Source organism: Seriola aureovittata, chromosome 19 (assembly GCF_021018895.1).
Source record: "Seriola aureovittata isolate HTS-2021-v1 ecotype China chromosome 19, ASM2101889v1, whole genome shotgun sequence".
NCBI classification, from domain to species: domain Eukaryota; kingdom Metazoa; phylum Chordata; class Actinopteri; order Carangiformes; family Carangidae; genus Seriola; species Seriola aureovittata.
In genome coordinates this window covers 18,169,918-18,189,150 of record NC_079382.1, presented here as the reverse complement: position 1 = coordinate 18,189,150, position 19,233 = coordinate 18,169,918, and the positions used below count along the sequence as shown (strand labels likewise).

The window sequence follows — 19,233 nt, the reverse complement described above, 5'->3', positions numbered from 1 at the left end:
GCTACAAGGGCGTTAGTGTGGTTGAACCCTGATGTGTGGGGATGCATGGCCTGGCTCACAGTCGGCATTCCAGTTCATCCCAAAGGTGCTGGATGGGGTTGAGGTCAGGGCTCTGTGCAGGCCAGTCATATTATCTCAAACTGTGGAAGCCATTTTTTTATGAACTTTTTGCATGGGAGCGCTGTCGTGTTGAAACAGGAAAGGGCCTCCATCCTATGTGAGAGTCAGCACTTACATGATATTATACAAATACACATGGAAGCCCCATTTCTGCAAAAACAAAACACAATACTCTGATATGAAAGTAGTTCATTTCCATAATATCCCATAATAGGATCAATTGAGGCGCAGACAATGTGACCGAACCCTTCTTAAAGTGATTTTACAGTCGTCCATATATTAATATATCCATAAACATTATCAGCTCCCTTCCCTTCTCCCACCATGACTCCAGCACTTCCACAAAGCTGTGTAAGTCGATCCGGCCTTTCCGACAACGAACGGTCCCATTAGCGCCAGCCATAGGCACCCATGGGAGCCAGGAGGAAAACTGTCCCACCCCCCACTCTGCCCAGCATCATAACATTACTCATGAAACATTCACATCTTTATGTGGCCAGGATGATCACGCCAGCCTCTCATTGGCGGAGACCGGATCGGCCCAGAACAGGAGAGGAGGTTCGATTGGTGTGGTGGTAGCCAGACTGATGGCAGGACGGTGAGGAGGCTGGTGAGGAAACTGGATCGATCCATCAGCCCACATAGATGAGGGCAAGGGCAAGTGCTGCGGTGTTTCAGAAGACTGCTATTCTTGTGTAGATGACAACAGTTATAGGTTGAAAGTAAATCTTGATTTGAAGTGTGAACGTATAAAAGGTTGTTTTTAAAAAGTTTCTTGTCAACAGAATTAATAAGTTTATATTAGCACTTTGGCGTTAAAGCATTGAAAAATTACATCTGAAAACGTGTCCCATTTAGACAGGATGATCCCAAAACCTCACTGTGAACTGTTCCTGGTCCTAATGAAGTGACAAAATGTGTTTACCCTTCTGTGATTCGGGTAAAGCGGCCATTTAAAGCATTGGAGAAAGGCTCTCTTTCATATGTCAAATTTTACCATTTAAACATTAATTACGATAAAGAGATGGAATCAAGTGAAACAGTTCATTGAACCGAGGCATTAAATATGTAGATGCTGTTAAAATGTGTTCAGAACAAGCAGTGAGTAGGTGGAATATACAAAGTGATCTCAGTCAATGAAGTATTCTTTGTTTTAATGGTTGTAGCAATGTGTTAGCAAGCAGTTGCTTGTTTACATAATGGAATAACATCAGCATTCGATTGGACTCATATTCTGAGGGAAACATCTTGGTCTTTGGCTGCTAAATGCTAGTTGCTAATTTTGTTAGCATCAAAATTGGCCTGCTAAAGCCTTTGCCCTGAAAACGTCAACCTGGCGCTGGAAATAAGGTTCATGGGAGTGAATCGAACCAGGTAAACTGTGGGATTAAAAACCAAAATAATGAAGTTAAAGGTGCTAAACCACATCATAGAACCCAAGAGTGTCCGGTAGCAGATCTCTGTGGGTTGTTCCTGACAAGTCTCCCCTTTCATATTACACTGTCATTTAGTCATTTGATGCATTGTTAGTAATCAGTGCCAAAGTTGTTTCATTTATCCATAACCGTTCCACAACTTTAACCGCATTTTATTATTGTAACCGTGACAAGAAAGGCTTTCTAATCTTACACATGTACTTATGTTAACAATCTCTTCCTAAACCTCAGTAGTTTTTGTGCTGAAATTTAACCAAACCGTGACTGTTTCACAACCTTAAAAGTAGTAATCTCGAAGATCTTTGTTTCGTTATCTTGACACCTATGGTGATTAGCGGTAATTGAATGTTTGTTTTTGAACTACAGAGTTTCAGACAGTGTCGTATATGTGCATGTTAATTATTGTTACCAAGACATCGAAGGTCCGAACGCCTGCCCTCCGGCATGCTCCGACTGGTCGGCTCCAAGGATGGGAACAAGTGATCTCGATGGTTGATTCAGTTGGAGAACTCGTTGATTTTTAAACATGAACGAAAGCTCTTAAAAAGTCTGACATGTTAAGTTACCAAGTACCATGACAACTGACCAAACTCCATCTGCTGGTGAAGGCCGTGTGATGTGGTCAAAAGTGGAACTTTAGCAAACCAAATATTACAAGTGTGATCAAGATGTGTCAAAACTGCTTTAATAAATAACTGGGATGATTATTTATAACAATTAAACATCCACTAAAAGAATGGAAACTTTTTTGCTTTGTACAAAATTACCTTATGTCCCTTGAAGAATAAAATGTATACAATATGTATTATTCAGCTTTTAACACCAGCAGTGACGCATCTTTAATTCTTTATTTTGCTGTGTCCCATTTACAGAAAATACGATGGCGTTTTGAGACAATGACATGATATGAAAAGGGGTAAAACTGTCATTTTGAAATGAGTTGGTAACTTAAAAAAAAAACTTAAAAAAAAAGAAAAAAAAAAAAGAAAAGAAAAGAAAAAGAAATCTGCATCAGCAAATATTGTTCCCTTCATTAAAGCCTTTAAACCAAACATGAAGCTAATGCATGATGTCCACATTTGACCTACTGATATCCACATTCATGACAGTCCAAAGAGTCATGGTGGACTGTTTCTTTTTTCCATCACCTCCATCAGTGTTTTATTCTAGAAATCTCCATGATAGCAAAGTGAGACAAGGAGAGCACTTTACTCAGGCGAATAAAACACGCCACAATACACCACACAACGTTTTAAAGAGTTACTTTCCTTAATAGTGAAAACAAACCAACAACATAAAAAGATGACTGTTACACAAATAATGCATTACTTGTTACATTAAGGCACCTGAAACAAAAGGGTTTGTGATGGGTTTAGAAATGGTTTGAAGTGTTGCAGGGAAAAACTCTTTAAGGCTTTTATATCGGCAGTTTTCAACACTGCCTGTGAAGTTTTTTTTAAGCAAATCCTGATCCAACCAAAACCAGGGAACTAATTAAGAGTGTGAAACAAAAAATGACTAGAGTGTAAAATGGCAAGCAATGACTGGGATCAAAAAATATTTTTTCAGATGCAGCTGTTGTGCCCTCTAAAGCCAAAAACTCTGGAGAAAGTTGTACTCCTTTTTGTGATGTCTCAAAAGGCTGTTCACCATTAACTGTACAGGAAGAAGACCTACTCTGACATCACTGATTGAGGAGCCGCCATAATAGTAGCTTGTACGAAGGTTCGTCAGTAGAGAGCAGTAGTTTTTGTCCTAACATGACCAAGTTTTTGTTCTGTTTTATAAGATAATTCTTAAATACCAAGAGCAAATTAATTTATTTATGTGTCCAAAAAGCATCACTGATTAACTTTACTCAAACGCACGATATATAGTAGTTGCAACTGTTGATGTGAGTTTGTCACCCCCAAAAAAACAAAAAACAAAATAAAAAACAAACAAAAAAAACCACAACACAAAGGAAATGCGTCCCCATGACAAACCATTTATAAACCCTTCAGAAATTCCTTCATAGGTGGTACCTCATTGTAAAGGTTCTTAACTGTGGGACTCTGGATATGTAGTGTTATAAAACCTGCCTATTTCGACTGGCATAAATAAAAGGAATGGCATTGTAAAAAAAATAAAAATAATATTAATCATAATAATAATAATAATAATAATAATAAAAATGTGTGACTTGTCTTTAAGTTACTTATTTCAAATATACACAGCGACTCCTTTAGTATTTACACATATGTACAGAGTATTCATTTCTGTTTTGATCAAATACCTTGTATGGCGTTGCTGTGAAATTGAACTCTCTAAATGTACACTTATATCCCTTTGAGATTTGAGAACGAGGAGGTCAAACTGGGCAGCGCGACTTGGAGCCTTGACACGGCTCGTAGAAAGGCACTTGCTACCAACTCAAATACTGCAAAAAATCCTCAAACAGAGTTTTTCAGCCAAGACAACTGAGAGACAGGAGAAAAAAAATGGAAGGCCACATAGTAGGCACTGGGGTTTCTGTCCCCTCTCCCCCTCCAGGCCAAATGTTTTGGTAAGGCTGGCGCATGACGGCCACAGGTGGATCGGTGGGCAAAGCCGGAAAAGAGACAGCGCAAAGGGAAGGTTTCCTCTGTTGCTGTGGCTGCAACAGTCCATTCCCTCAAAACCCTTCCTTTACTGTCCCTTTAATGTGTATCTGCCCGCCACAGACACTGAACAGGAGCCCGCTGACAATTTAACAAAATCATAATCATCTGTAAACAAACAAACAAAAAAAAAAAAATCTTTATACAAGTCGTTTTTTCTCCTTTTTGATGATTCATCATTTCTTGAATGGGTACAATTCCATAAACAAAAATTGCAGGGAGCTTCTTTAGCCTCCTGAAAAATTGTTACATTTCAGCTCCTTCTGTACAGAATCAAAGAAAAATAAGTGAACAGAAGCAAAAAAGGATGATCACTGTGCTCTAGCCTCCTGAATAAAAAAACATTTCAGGTGACAGTGACAAAAACATGAAAACAAAGCAAAGAATGGCTTATCAAAACACAAAGCCTTTTTTTCTTTCCAAAAGTAGTCCGAAAATAATAGCAGCTGCCTTGCAGCTTCTCTCGCTTCCACATTGCGAGTCCTTTGTTTAAATGTCTTGTACACAGTGGTCTCTGAGGTCTTTTTGACCAGTCAAGACGGCACTGACATTTTTCCAGCGGTTGTCTTTGGGGCTGTAGCCTGGGGTCCGGTGGGGCGCTTTGAGGGGTGAACTGGAGCTGTGCAGGGTACAGATCACTCCCCCACTGGACTGCACTGCAGTCTTAGAGTACTTATAACCTGGCTGCTTCCCTGCCTCTGCTCCACCACACTCCTCGTCGAGCTCAAGTTCCCCTTCCGTCTCCTCCTCCTCCTCCCCCTCATCACACGTCCGATAGGAGGGACCCATGAGCTTTTTGCGCTCCTGCTCGGCCTCCCTGTTGCTTTCTTTCAGCTGCTGCTGACGTCCCACGACAAGCGGGAGTGGCTCCCACTGGTTGTTCACGTTTTCATCTGTGGCAGATCGTGTGTTCCTCTCGCGTTCTTTTCTCCGTTTGCGCGTCCACCAAACGCATACAATGATGCAGAAGAGGCAGAGCAAGCAGAAGACCACACATAGTAAAGGCACCAGGTAATCTGTTGACATCAAGATGCACATGGAAGGAAATTAAAGACAACTATAGAGACATCAGTGGATTAATCCAGATCAAAAGGAGGCCCATAACAAACCCTTGTGGGACACCTTTGTTAATTTATTACTCACCCACTGAGGGGGACGAGACCTGCGTTTCCACTCTGACCTCAGTGACTGCTAGCATTATAGTGCTGTTGTGCCGCCTCGACAAGGTGCCCTCTATGGCACTGGATACCTTCTGGATTAGACTGTGGTCCGGTAGATCTTCTGGCTGGAAAGACTGAAAAACAAACCACAGAACAGGGAAGAGATGAGACACAACAGCCAGGAACAAGCATTAATCTGTATCATAACCCCTGCAATGTTTAACATCTTGTTCATGGCAATGTGTCACTTCAGCTTCCAAAGTATGTGTGAATAGGTCATGTCTTAAAAGTCTAAAAAGCCAAAAGTCATCCAAAACAAAAGGGACACAAAGGAAGGGGTCAGTGGGGGTTTCGCAAAAGTGAAGAATAAGTAAGTCGAATAAAGGAACGGGTTGGCTCTTTGAGAGATCAGCTTATTCACTTTCTTGTATCTTTAGAAGTGAGAATAAACCCCTGAGAATTTCAAGATATTCCTTTAGGAATAATTTAGGATTGTATAGCCACCAATGACAAAATGTGTCTCTTTGACCCATACTTTTGGCGAACTGAAAAAATAAATTGATTCAATGCAACAGCTTGTGTGCGTATGGTTATCTGCCTTGTAGAAGTGGCCAAAGAGCAGCTCTAGTTGTTTGGGTATTTGGGTCCCAACCAACTAAATCTGTGCCAGCCAAACTGGGAATAAGAACTAATGACCTTCGACGCTGTGCTTCATAGCTGAAATGGGGTAGTTTTAATGATGCTGCACACAGTGAGAGTATCGTGGCCATTATAACCATCCAAAGTTTGGATCATTCACTTACTATAGCCACCTCTACAGCATCCTGAGTTGAATGAGAGAGGTCACAGAGCAGGAGAAGGGCGTGGTCTTTTGCCAAGCTTCGGATGTCAGGAAGATATCTCAGCTCATAGCAAATATTCTCCACTGTTGTTCCCTGCATACGCATATAAACACACACTGATCAGCAACAATACAACAGTGCTTCTGAAACAAGAAATATTATATGTGAAGACATGACTCACTGCTGGTACTTTGTCTCTGTTGAAAACAAGTGTTATGCGGACACAGCTGTTGTCCAAATGCCCGCTGTTTGGCTGGCACTTGGTGGTTACTTGTGGAAGTGGGGGTCCAGCCATGGCGCAAACCCCCCACTGATGGCAAGGGGGGGAGAAGCAGGTGAGGTAGCTGTGCTTTAAGCACTCCCGTCCAGCCGGGCAGGAGTGCTGTCTCTGCTCCTTGCCCGATGACTGGAGCTGGCAGGGACGACGACCACACAGCACCTGGTGTCACAGGGTCAAAATATTCACCGACATGTCACCCCACAAATCACTTATATTGCTATTACCCTGCATGTTACATGCAACATTATGACCAGCAAATGTTAGCAAGTAATTTAATTTCTAATTGTAATTTAATTTAGGGCTGCAACATAAGACAAAGAAAAGCAGAAACATTTTAAAATGATTTAATTCAGCTCTAATGGCTTCAGCTCTAATCTCATTAATTATTGGCACAGATTGACTGAAAACTTTACCACTTTTATAATATCAATGATTGTTAGATAGTTGTTACATTGGTACATTAGAAAATAGTTTATTACATTTTGCAAGTTTATTAAATATGTAATTAAATGCTCTAAAATAGATACAAAAGGAAATTGAAATTAGCATGATGTCACCCTTTGTACTTATATCTGTGGCTATATCTGAGACCATTCAGACCACTGTATTTATCACCCTGTCTGCTGATTGCAAGTTTATGGCTTTGTTTTACTCTATCTGAGCCTGGTTAGTGGTTGTTTTTTCCCATACCCAGTCAAATAAGAAGAGTTTGTTTCTGAGTAGCAGACATTTAATCCCAGTGTGTTTAAAAAGGCCATGTTACCTTTGTACAGTCCACTTTGCCGTTGATGCAATGGCAGTTGTTGCATTCTTCCTCCCAGCGGCTGCCATGAGGAAACTGCAGGCCACCGTAGTGGCAAGTCTTCCCAATACCTATGACTACACACACACACACACACACACACACACATACACACACACACACACACACACACAGAAAGAGACATGATGAACTGTTTTATTGATTATAGACTGAAATTAGCAGACTACAGGTTTTAAGGACATAACCCACAAGATGGAGTGAATTATTGAGAGAGTATGTCTTGAATGAGTGAGGCAGAGCACAGAGATCTATTTACATTCTTGACATCGGGTTCCTGTTCGACCGAGTGGACAGATGCATCGGAAACCGTTGATCTCGTCGATGCATGTGGCTCCGTAGGCACAGGGTGAAGACTGACATTCATTAATGTCTGTGAAGGGAAGAGAGCATCATGGTTAGCTTGGACAACAGGCGCTGGATACCAACTAGCTTTTTATTTATTGAGCCTTGATAACCACATTGTGACATGGGAACTACTTAGAGAGCTGGTTGGTGAGCTGCTGTTTCTCTACCTCGTTCTACATTTTCTATTCTGGGCTGTTTATTTGGGACCAAGCTAACAAGCTATCTTACCGACAAATACGCTCACACAGTTTTTTCAAACATCTAATTTATATCTTAAACTTCTGTCTCGTAACTGTCTGCAAAGCATTCTTCCTCTATGGCGCAATTTACATGCTGACAGAGGAGGTATATAAGTGACTGCTACAGCAAAGAAGCTATGCTAGCTTCCTCCATGTTGGACTCTCTGGCTTTCAGCTTCCTCAAATGTCACTAAAGTTGAACTCAAGCCTACCAATCCACAAATCACAAATCCACAAATTGATTTTGCTGCAAATTTTGTGCATTTTAAATACTAGTGTGACTGGGACTTGATGCCATCTTGTGACCCCACTGTCACAGGTTGCATAGGTTTGTGAAATATGAGCAGTTTAATCACAAATTAATGTTCACGTTTTTGTGAAAAATCCAAAAAGGAATAAACCAAATGACCTATTTGTCAATCAAAACAGAAATAGGAGCCAATCAAGACCAGTCTGGGGAAAATTAAAATCACAGAACCAATTCTTACATAATGTTTCATTAAAGGATGTGAAAATCTTGCACATGTTTAATTATCAACTTTCTCTTTAAAAGACATGTGCCTCCCCACCAAAATCTTTGAGGACCCGGGGCTTTGTCATCCAGATTTCACATGAACACGGTGTGGATGAGAATTCTCAAATTCAAGCCTGACAGCAAAGGTGAACGCTATCCGGCCGAAACAAAGGAGCAGAGAAGAAGAATTTCAGGGTCACTGGGTAATTTGTCTTCAGTGTGTGTTTGTGTGACTGTGTGAGTATGGAGGAGGGACGACCTCTGACCCCTGAGGCGTTAAAGGACCAAGAAAAAGGGAGAGGGCGGCAACCTGGTCTTGCATTTAGGTGTCAATGTGTCCATCTCCTCTTTGACCCCCCCCCCCCTCCACACACCCTTTCCTTGGGTCCTTCCTCGCTCCATCATTCCCTCCTCTTAATCATACTAGGTGCCATGATTACGTTTTGGGTCTTGGTAAATGAAAGTGTCGTGATTTAAAATGTGAGAGTTGGGGGTTTTGCATATTTGCGCTGCATCCAAAAAAGTGTGTTATATGATTAAGTAAACTTCATGTCAGTACTCACTGATTCTGCAGTCTGGTCCAGCGAAACCAGGAGCGCACTCACATCGGAACCAGTTGACCCCGTCCACACAGATACCGCCATTGTAACTGAGAAAGGAAATAAATAAATAGATAAATAAAACTGTTAGATGAGGCTGCACAAGAGCCACATCCATTCCAGCGGCAACAAAGCCACATCGGTTTTGTGTGTGTGTGTGTGTGTGTGTGTGTGTGTGTGTGTGTGTGGTGATGATGGTGGGGGTCACAAGGCTCAATTCAACTCATCAATACCAGCCTCCACCTTTCAGATGCTAATAGGCGTGTCCACTCCCTCCCCTCCCCTCCTCTCCTCTCATCATGCCTCTCTTCCAGTGCTCCTCAAAGACCAGCTCAACCCCCCCCTCCCCTCCCCAGGTCGCACGGGAAGAATGGACATGTAGACCCCCCTCCCCTGCACTCACCATGGGGTAGGTGGGACTCTTGCTATCCCACCACTTCCCCCCCCCACCCCCACCCCAAAACCTCTCTCCCCACCTCTCTCTGTCCTATTCAATATACGAACCCCCTCCACTGAGAGATGCCCCTTTGAGGCTTGATTTAAGCACAACTTCCACTGCTTTTAGCGGCCCTTCACCCCTGAGGTCTGTGTGAAGTGTGGAGATGAGGGGGGCAGGAAACGATACATACCATGGATGAGGGTTGCAGTCGTTTGTATCTGTTGAAGAGAAGAAGCAAAAGACGTGAGACAGCAACATATTTATGTGATGTTACGTAGTTTTTTCCCCCCACCATTCTGTACATAAAATCCAAGACAACATAGTTTCTATTCGGCTTAAAACCTTGTGCAAGGGTTCTCTGTCGCTTTTTATTGTTTCCTCTGTGTAGCTCATCATATATGTTGCATATTCTCAGATATTCACACACACCAATGATCTGCTGTGATGTTATATACATTTGTGCATTTCTAAAGTATAACAAAAAGACTTTTCTAACATAGCTTAATCATGTGGCATCTGTATAATATTGCAATTTGTATCAAGCGCATACATTTAATTTGAAAAGCCGCATCCCATTTGAGTAGCAGGAAGTAATGGCCTTCATGTCATTTATATGGGGTCTTTATAACTTACTTTACTCTTAACTGCATTACATGGGGAATCAGCCCCAACGGTGCAACTTACATTACATTAGTTAATTGTGATACTTTGACATTTAAAGCTCTTATTTATTTACTTCAGAACATAATTCACAAAACAATTATTTCTAATGGTTGGTTGGCTTTAAAATGTATATTAAGTACATCGTAGATGAGAGCGTTGGGATTTTTGTGTTGGTTATGTGCAAAGCGATGCAGACAAACTGACTTTGGCCACAGGTGGGGCCTTCCCAGCCTTCTTTGCAGATGCAGGTGAAGGCGTCTCCTCCTCCCACACAGGTTCCACCGTTGGAACAAGGACTGGAGGCGCATGTGCTGTTCTTGGCTGTGGAAAGAGAGGGAGGATAAGCCAAAGATCACAGAGGTGCACTCAGACTGTCAAAAAAATCTAAAGAAACAGATTATACCATAAATCAAATATGACAATCTTGTTTCTGGTTGTGATTTTTTTGCAGAAAAACACGCAACGTGGCATTAATTCGACTGAAAGATTAATGCATTTGAATAATGCCCAAGACATGTTTGAATGAGTAACTGTTTTATTGGGAAAACCAATAATTGTACCAGTGGAAAGCCCCGACCTGAATTAATCTGAAATGAGTTAAGAGCCAAATATTGTCTGGACAGTGTACTTGAAAATGCCATTAGTATTATTTTGGCTTTTAATGCAGCTTTAGCATCTATTAGCCTAAATACGGCTGGTCCCAGGCTCTAAAACATCACTCATGTCTGATTTAAACAGGTTCCGTGATTAAAATAGTTCCAGCTCATTGGTGGTTCTTTCAGACAGCTGGAGAAACATCTGACTAATCAGATCTTCTTTCTACGGAGCTAGCTACCTAGCTAAATTTATTTTAAAAATAGCAAAATAAACATGGTAAAAAGCATAGATGGGTTTTGAAGGAGCTGTACGAGTTTGTTGCAGGCGAGTTTACAAAAAGCTCAACCCTTAAATCAGCAAAATGTTTCTTTGATTGTCATGGAAAATGTTTATGTAAACGCTGCCTTTGTGTCGACTGAAAATGACGCCACCAGGACTGATTTATCACTGCTATTGATGCCATTCTGGGCAATGCAAAAACAACATGGCCTCTCCTCCGAACAAGACATGAACATGAAGACGATACTTGGCTGAATAAATGAAACTAAGTGTTTGTAATGCTAGGGATTTCTTTTTTTCTCTTTTCTCATCTAAAAAGATACTGAATATCTGAAGTATGTAAGTGACATCATCAATCACTGGCTTCCTCCGACTTTGATATACGTCAATCTGAAGATTCACCTGTGTTGCAAGTGTTTCCTCCCCACCCGGGTGGACACGCACAGCGGAAGGCGTCCCCGTGGTCGTAGCAGGTGCCTCCATTACTGCAGGTGGTTGCGTCACACTGCCTCTCGCCTGGCGGGGGAAAACACGCCAACACCGAAGTCACATATGGTAAAAACACCCACACACACTCTTCCCATTTGACGGACTACTATTTGCATCAGGAAGAAAAAGGATGATTGTTGTGATCCAACACCATGCGTCAGTTGTCAAAACATACAAAGATGTATAGCACGGTGGAGTTGGGGTTGGTGGTGGGGGGGTGCTGCTGCAACATATGAACATAAACACACCCATTAACACACAGTCGACATAACTCACGGGAATGGCAGGTCTTGCCCTTCCAGTTGTCGGCGCACTCGCAGTAGAAGTCGTTCACCAGGTCGACACAGCGCCCGCCATTCTTACAGGGGTTGTGTCTGCACTCGTTGACGTCTGACAGGGAGGGAAGATTTACACGATTGGATCTTTACTGCACAGTCTTTTATTTAGTGCAAAGAAACAGAGCGGAGCAAAGCAGCAGACATGACCTTTTTTTCTTTTTTAGTTTAGATAGCAAAGATAGGGTCAAAGGAGGAGGCGATCAAACTCACTGTGGTCGCACAGTCGACCCTCCCAGCCGTCAGGACAGAAGCACTGAAAGGAGTTCACCCCGTCGATGCAGGTCCCTCCGTTTCCACAGGGGTTGTTGATGCAGTCGTTAATGTCTGAATTAGTAAAGGGGGCAAGATTAGAGGGATAGAACACTTTCTGCAGGATTGTGTTCAGTTTGAAGATTTTTTTACCCCCTATTTAGCGTTTATATGTAGAATATATATAAGAACTTAATAAATGGTAGATAACACATTATTATACAGGTGTAAACAAGTATGAAGAAATGTTAAGTGTTTATTTATCCATCTGTCAACAATAACTTATTTGTTCATGTCTGTAATTATATATCATTCACATAAATGGTTTTACATTTTTTCATATGTTTATCACTTTAAACTGCTTACAACAATATTATGTTTTTAAAACCATCTATTAAAGATTTAAAAATGACCTATAAATTAACCAAAAAAATAAAAAAATTAATTAATTAATTAAAAAAAGTCTCCACTTACTCTCGTGACAGTAGATGCCACTGAAACCCGGGTCGCAGACGCAGGTGAAGTTTCCCACTGGCTGGCTGATGCAGCGTCCTCGCGGGCCACAGACATTGGAGGAGATGTGCCGCACTCCGGCCGAGTCGTTGGTCGCCACAGCGACAGTGCAGATGTCAATAACTGTGAGGAAATTAAGACATGGTTGAAACCCATTGCTTGTCTTCCAACATGCCACAGTGGTCTCCATGCTGTAAGACTGCATACGGCTCCGGTCACCTTGACATGGGGTGGTTTGGCAGTTCTCTTTGAGCCGCTCGCAGGTTTTTCCTTCGTAGCCTTCAGGACAGGCGCAGTAGAAGTCCTGGTAGATGCTGTGACACTTGGCCTCGTTCTCGCAAGGATTCGGGTCACAAGCGTCTGAGGGGGACCAGGTAGGGATCTGTAGAAACCAAGTAGAGCCGATATAAACTAGAGGGTGCAGGCAGGAACTGTGTAGGCCACTGCTGCACTAACCAAGCATCACTTTACCAAAATGGTCCTTTGGTGATTAGTAAAACAATTAAGCAAGTGAAGCCAAATGAGCATTGGAGAAAAGAGAGCTCAAGTCTGTGTAGGTGAGAGGCTTAGCTTGGCTCAAGCCAATGCCGCTGCTGCTCAGAACAAATGGAAAGGTAAGTGCACGAGCGAAGTAAGCCTCAGAAACGTTCCCTAAGCTCATCAAGGGGATCCACGCTTTTGGTTTTACATCTCTGTCCTGCTTAATCTTGAAAGATTATTCTGAGACAGACGCCTGGCAGAGGAGAGGGAAAGAGAAACTGAGCAGGCCAGAGAACGATAAGACATTCTGAGGGCAAATATTGACTCTGGTCCAACATCATGCAGAGCCACAGTGAATATAATAAAGATAAATCATCTGTCATACCAGCGTGACACGGAGAGAACTGCACGAGAGGCCACAGTGACATCTTTTACCATTTCTACCTGCTGCAATATAGAGGTTGGAGTGAAAATCTCTCACTTTATGTAAACAGAAGCCTACTGGGCATAAACTCTGGGTTGCACCCCTTTGCCATTTAAGGTGCTGAACGGTGGAGTTAGAGTAGGGCAACAGGGTGCTGAAGTCTGTGGTCACACACAGTTTATTTTACCCTAAGTGTCAGGGCCAGATCCATTTTTTTCTTTACCATTTGCACGTGTGTGGTCAGGGGATCCCGTCTCAGGGCGAGTGTGTCTATAAATCTTCAGCACATTAATGTAACTGTTTGCGCTGTTCAGTGCAGCAGAGACATTTTTCCCTGCAGCAGAAAAGGGACGGGAATTTAGTTGTAGCGGAAAACCCACAAGGCAACGTCGTAGTTGTGGTCAACCACAAATAAATTGTGCAATAAAACACTTTTGATGATCGCTAGTGCCATTAAAAAGGACGTTAACGTCTTTCACAAAACAGATATTGCAGGATATTCAAAACAAATGCACTATTTTTTTTTTTTAAGTATATTTTTTGGGCTTTTTATGCCTTTATTTGATAGTATAGTGGAGAGAGACAGGAAACAGGGAGGCAGAGAGGGGGAATGACATGCAGCAAAAGGCCATCCGATGCGGGATTCGAACCGGGGCCAACTGCAGCGAGGACTGTAGCCTCTACACATGGCGCCTGCTTAGACCACTACGCTACACGACGCCCCAACAAATGCATTATTAAGTGTAAATCAATAATCGGATCCTCACAAAGGAGTTCACAGTGAATATTGGAGATCTTTGTGATACTATGCTTTCTGTTTTATGCTTTTAAAAAGACTTTGAAAGCTGCTTCTAAGATGAGGTTCATTCTTAACCTTGGAAACAGTAGTTGAGATCTCACCATGAGGTCCATTGAGCAGCTGTTCTGGAGCTTTTGGTTTTACCACTAAATCTTCATCATGCAAATGGCGCTTTGACCACTCGACATGTAGTCCTCAGGAACTGTCTCTTTAAAATGAAAATGTGAGCATCTACATTAGCTGCTGAAGATCATGAGATATGAATCAAAAGCTCCAGGAAAGCTATTCTCTCAACATATTGAAAGATTAAATGTTGCTCAGTAAACATAAAAATGGATGACCATTATGGCCATTTTTATTTTAGCGTGTTAGCATGCTAAAATTTGCACACAGTACAGCTGAGTTTTGTTTGAATGGCCTTAGCTTTGCAGGTTATGTGGTCGTCAAGTATTGGATAAAATTGGGACATGAATGTCTGAACCAAATTTGATGGCATTACATCCAATACTTGTCGACAGCCGCCAGATCAGCCGCCGACTGACTCTCCCATCCAAAAGTACAAATCAAATCTTTTTTAAATTGGTCTTACATGATGGCGACTAAGAGAATAAATCCTGTGGCTCTTTGTGCGGCGCCTTCTTGAGCATTTCCTCTGGGATCAAAATTGCCCTTATTTCTCCTGAAGACATGAATCAAATCGAGAACGGGCAGAGCACCATTACACAATCAAACTTTTATACATCTAATCAGAGAAATATGATGCCGGAGGCGTGGTGGTTTTTGGCACTGCAAGGCAGGAATGTACACCGTGTCACGGCAGGCATCAGAGGTCTGTAGTATGCGGGCAGAAATCCAGCGTCACCTCATTCAAAAGAGGCTCATATTTATAGTAGAGATACTAAATCAGGATTGGCTCCTGACCAGCAATGTCCTCCATTCAGGGCCCAAGAGATGCAGCGGAGTGTCGGTTTCCTCACTGCTAACCTACTTTAGCTTCAAACACACACTTCAAATATAAAAAGGCTGCAGCAGGGACACTGATATGCAATGACTGTGTGAAATAAAAATTTAAATCACAACACAAGTTTGCAATAAAAGCTGAACTTGTCTTATTGGGTTGGGAACATACAGTATTACACAACGTTTAGGCAATGACAGTAATGATTTGGCACATCAGGGGAGTCTGTTGGCTCAGGTCACAGTGTTGTAATGGAGATGCGGTTTGTGCATTAGCATGGCATTACAAGTCACTTTGTGTATATTTTCCAAAATCCAAATGGCTGCCAAGTTAGTATTAATATTCTTTTCACAATATTATCATCGCCATGGCCGGCCAAGAGGTTCAACAAGGCTTTCTTTACCTTGTGCGATGTTACTGGTATGTTTTGCCACGGCAACTTATACTGATCAGTGATTGGCAGTAGAATTAAGACTTTGCTGCTTTGGGGACTTCATGCGTGTCCCTGTCCATGGGAGCTCGCTCTGCTGCACAGTGGACCATCGCCTACTTCTCTTTATCTTCTTGTTCATGCCCACGACTGCCTGATCTCAAGTTGTGGACCGCTTTGCTAGTTAAGAGAGTTTGGTGAATCCCACATTGAATCCTCATGTGAGCAAACCCCACAGAAAAAAGTAAGAAAATGTGTATCAATGCAAAAGGTAACGAACAGGTAAAAAGTTCTTGCCCAGCTGTCTGTAAAGACCTGCCAGTCAAGGCGGTGCTCAGATGTCTAACACGTCCCTACTTTAATCCCATGGCCACCGCCAGCTCACACACTGTCACCGCATCAACAACTGTTTAATGCTGGGGACAAGTGGAACATGACACTCACCTCACACAGCTGTCCACCAAACTCCGGTGGGCATTCACACACGAAGCTGTCCAACACTGTGTGGCACTGGCCGCCGTTCTGGCACGGCCCGCTGTCACATTTATTCCTCTGGATCTCACAGTGGGTGCCCACGAAACCCGGAGGACACTGGCAGTGGTAACCCCTCTCGCCTTCCTGTAGAAAACCAGAAAAATGAAGAGTCAAAAGTGCAACTAACACCCATAAATTCACCCAATTACATACAAGTTGCAAATGAAATCCTCCATACCTTGCATGTTGCTCCATTCTGGCACTGACCATGGCAGCCATTGATCTCTGAAAAGGATACAGACATTGAACATTAAAAAAAAACAAACTTTATCCATATAGGAATTAATTCACCTCATCCATTATTTCGGTGAAATTTACGATGTAGGATGTGCACATATTAAGTCAAAGTTTGGAAAAGAAATAACTAGTGAAGCCAAGAAAGTGCCCGATAGACCTTGTAGATTGTAACTGGGCATGCAGTGGATCCAGAGGGAGGAACTGGGCATGCAAGTTGAGTCATGATTTCAGAGCTGGAGCTTCAGTTTGCCAAGACGAGAAAGGAACAAGGTTACCACATGTGGGGAAGTGACGCTAAAATACACCTAATGCTGTGTTTCCAGGAAGTGAGCGGGAGGCAGTTAAAAAAAGGAGCCAGGAGGAAGAGGACGCCAGCGGGGAGGAAAGACATTTTAAGAAAGTGACTTTGAGGAGGAAATACTGACTGATGTCACAGTTTTGTCCAAACCATCCCGGAAAACAGATGCAGTGATATCCGCCAATCAAATTTTTGCAAGAGTAAGCATGTTCACAGGGGCTTTCTGCACACTCATTTGCATCTGTGGAGGAGGAGGAGGTAGAAGGAGACCCAGTCCATCAATTGAAACAAACCAAGGAAAGTACAGGGAGCAAGAATAGAGGCCAGAAATTCAGCCTTCAAAGCCTCATGAACACAATGAAAGAAATGGCACCAATGTAGCTGAAAAAAAACAAAAAAGTTGAGCCCATGTTATGATGCACATGCTATTAAAAACCACATCTCCCTAAAACCTTACTGGTTAAAAGTGACAGAAGAAAGTCTTTTTTACTTCTATGAGTTGCATTTTAAAATGGCACTTCCCCAATTTTACACTTAACAGTTGGTTTATTTGCTCAGCCTGATGGAAGCAGTTGCACAATGTCTTCTGTGGGTCCTCGAGGAGCTTGGACAAATATGAAAATATATATCTTCTACTGGTATATATAGAGTAACACATCAAACTGAAAATTATTTTCTTTGTGATCCTTTTTATCAAATATTTCTTTTGTTGCCATACCCATCAACAACGGCCTCTATAAAGTCACATGACTCATCCTAAAAAGCCTGAGAGAAACAACAGCTGATGTAAAAAAAAAAAAAAAATACACACACACAGATACACACACATATATATATATATATATAATATATATATATATATATATATATTAATCTGTGTGATATGGATGAAATGAGCACAAAAGGTACAGTTGCACTCACCAAGTCTAAAGACATCAGAAGTGTGACAACAAAGAAAACCACTGCTGCTCAAATATTCAGAGGGGTGGTGGGGTGGGGGGTACTCCGCAGGGAGTCCTGCTGTGCTCACTCACACACCTGTTCTCTCTCTCTGAAACCCAACACCCCCACACACACCAATCGCCAGGTAAGACAGGAGGCCAATAGCTGCCCGTAAACTGAGATGTGAGCTGGTAAGATGACACTGAACACTTGGGATCTCTTTCCGATCCTCCGACCGCCCGCCCCCCCCCCCCCCCCCCCCCCCCCCCCCTCCCCAACTTTGTTTACCAGTCGTAATCCATTTCCTGGCTTCACGCCGGTCACGTCCGCCTGTCGGGATGGGCGCAATATAGAAACGAGTGCCACCGCCAGCGACGAACAAACAGCCGGATATAGAAACACTAGCAGCTCATAAAGTCATTGAGAAAAAAAAAAAACAAAATAAAAACTGCACTGAGCTGTGGGCAGCTGCTGGCTCGTTCAGGATATTGACTACTTGTACTCTGGCCATGGGGCTCGGGTTGCTGGTTGCCAATTTTAATCCCAAAATACAGTTATCCAGAGCAGCGAGTGGAAGGAAATGGCCACAGGTGCACACCTCCCTGTTTAAATGAACGACAGACATACTAAAACAAAAATACGATTTTCATGTGGCTGAAAACTCACCTATCTGGCAGGTCTTTCCTTCCCACTGTGGGGGGCACACACACTCGAAGCCATCCTCCCGGTCGATACAGGTTCCACCCTGAGCACATGGACTGGACGCACAGTCGTCCAAATCTGAGAAAACACACACACACTTCAACTCAGACATGTGCACAATGGTACATACCAGATGGTGAGAAAGCTTAGCGCAAGAGTCAGTAAATATTACTGAGGTACATCCAGAAGGAAAGCGAGGAACAGAGGCATGGAAGTGTGTATGAACAAAGAGGGAATAATGACTGACAGCAGTGCAGTGACTCACTGTTGGCGCAGGTCAGACCCTCCCAGCCTGGCGGACACTGGCACTCGAACCCTGTGGGAACCTCGTGGCACGTACCGCCGTTGGCGCAGGGATTGGACACACAGGCGTGTTCGGCTGATGGAAAGAAGGCGAGTGAGTGAAAAGTAAAAAGTTTATTCAGGTAGAAGTCTAAAAATGTTTTATTCATGGCAAACTCTGATATTTTAGTCGTAATACTGGCAACATTTTCATATCAGACACACGGACTATTACTATTCATTTTCCTGCAAGCGCCACATGAATCATTGTCTTAATGAATTCAACCTGGTAGAACAAAGGGAAAGAAGCTGACAGGGACAAAGAAGAAAGAGATGAAAAAAAGACAGCAGTGCTAGTTCTAGTGCGAGCGCTCTCTCTCACCTATCTCGCAGGTCTTGCCAGAGTATCCCTGCGGACAGGCGCAGTGGTATTCGTCCGGCTCGGTGTTCATGCAGGTTCCTCCGTTAACGCAAGGCTGGTGGCGTCCGCAGTAATTCAGATCTGGAGGCGACGAGGAGAGAGATGCTAAGATACTAACACAGTGTATCAAGTGTCAGGACTGTGATCTCTGACCCCAAACTC

General features: G+C 42.7%; 1 protein-coding gene across 2 annotated transcripts in view; it reads right to left on the bottom strand.

Annotated features, from left to right (window-relative positions):
• Positions 1-1,253: 1,253 nt before the first annotated feature.
• jag2b (jagged canonical Notch ligand 2b) overlaps positions 1,254-19,233 on the bottom strand; it is a 48,533-nt gene continuing 30,553 nt past the window's right edge. The window contains exons 7-26 of one of the 2 annotated variants that reach the window (XM_056363232.1): positions 19,033-19,152; positions 18,634-18,747; positions 18,333-18,446; positions 16,852-16,965; positions 16,368-16,414; positions 16,100-16,273; positions 12,784-12,946; positions 12,526-12,687; positions 12,013-12,126; positions 11,741-11,854; positions 11,378-11,491; positions 10,304-10,420; positions 9,627-9,654; positions 8,962-9,047; positions 7,557-7,670; positions 7,241-7,356; positions 6,379-6,636; positions 6,159-6,290; positions 5,339-5,489; positions 1,254-5,211 (exon numbers count right to left, since the gene is read on the bottom strand). In XM_056363232.1, the coding sequence (XP_056219207.1) occupies positions 4,685-5,211; positions 5,339-5,489; positions 6,159-6,290; positions 6,379-6,636; positions 7,241-7,356; positions 7,557-7,670; positions 8,962-9,047; positions 9,627-9,654; positions 10,304-10,420; positions 11,378-11,491; positions 11,741-11,854; positions 12,013-12,126; positions 12,526-12,687; positions 12,784-12,946; positions 16,100-16,273; positions 16,368-16,414; positions 16,852-16,965; positions 18,333-18,446; positions 18,634-18,747; positions 19,033-19,152 (2,879 nt within the window). In that variant the 3' untranslated portion in view covers positions 1,254-4,684. The remainder of the gene's footprint in view (positions 5,212-5,338; positions 5,490-6,158; positions 6,291-6,378; positions 6,637-7,240; positions 7,357-7,556; positions 7,671-8,961; positions 9,048-9,626; positions 9,655-10,303; positions 10,421-11,377; positions 11,492-11,740; positions 11,855-12,012; positions 12,127-12,525; positions 12,688-12,783; positions 12,947-16,099; positions 16,274-16,367; positions 16,415-16,851; positions 16,966-18,332; positions 18,447-18,633; positions 18,748-19,032; positions 19,153-19,233) is intronic. The other variant, XM_056363233.1, reaches the window with a different exon arrangement.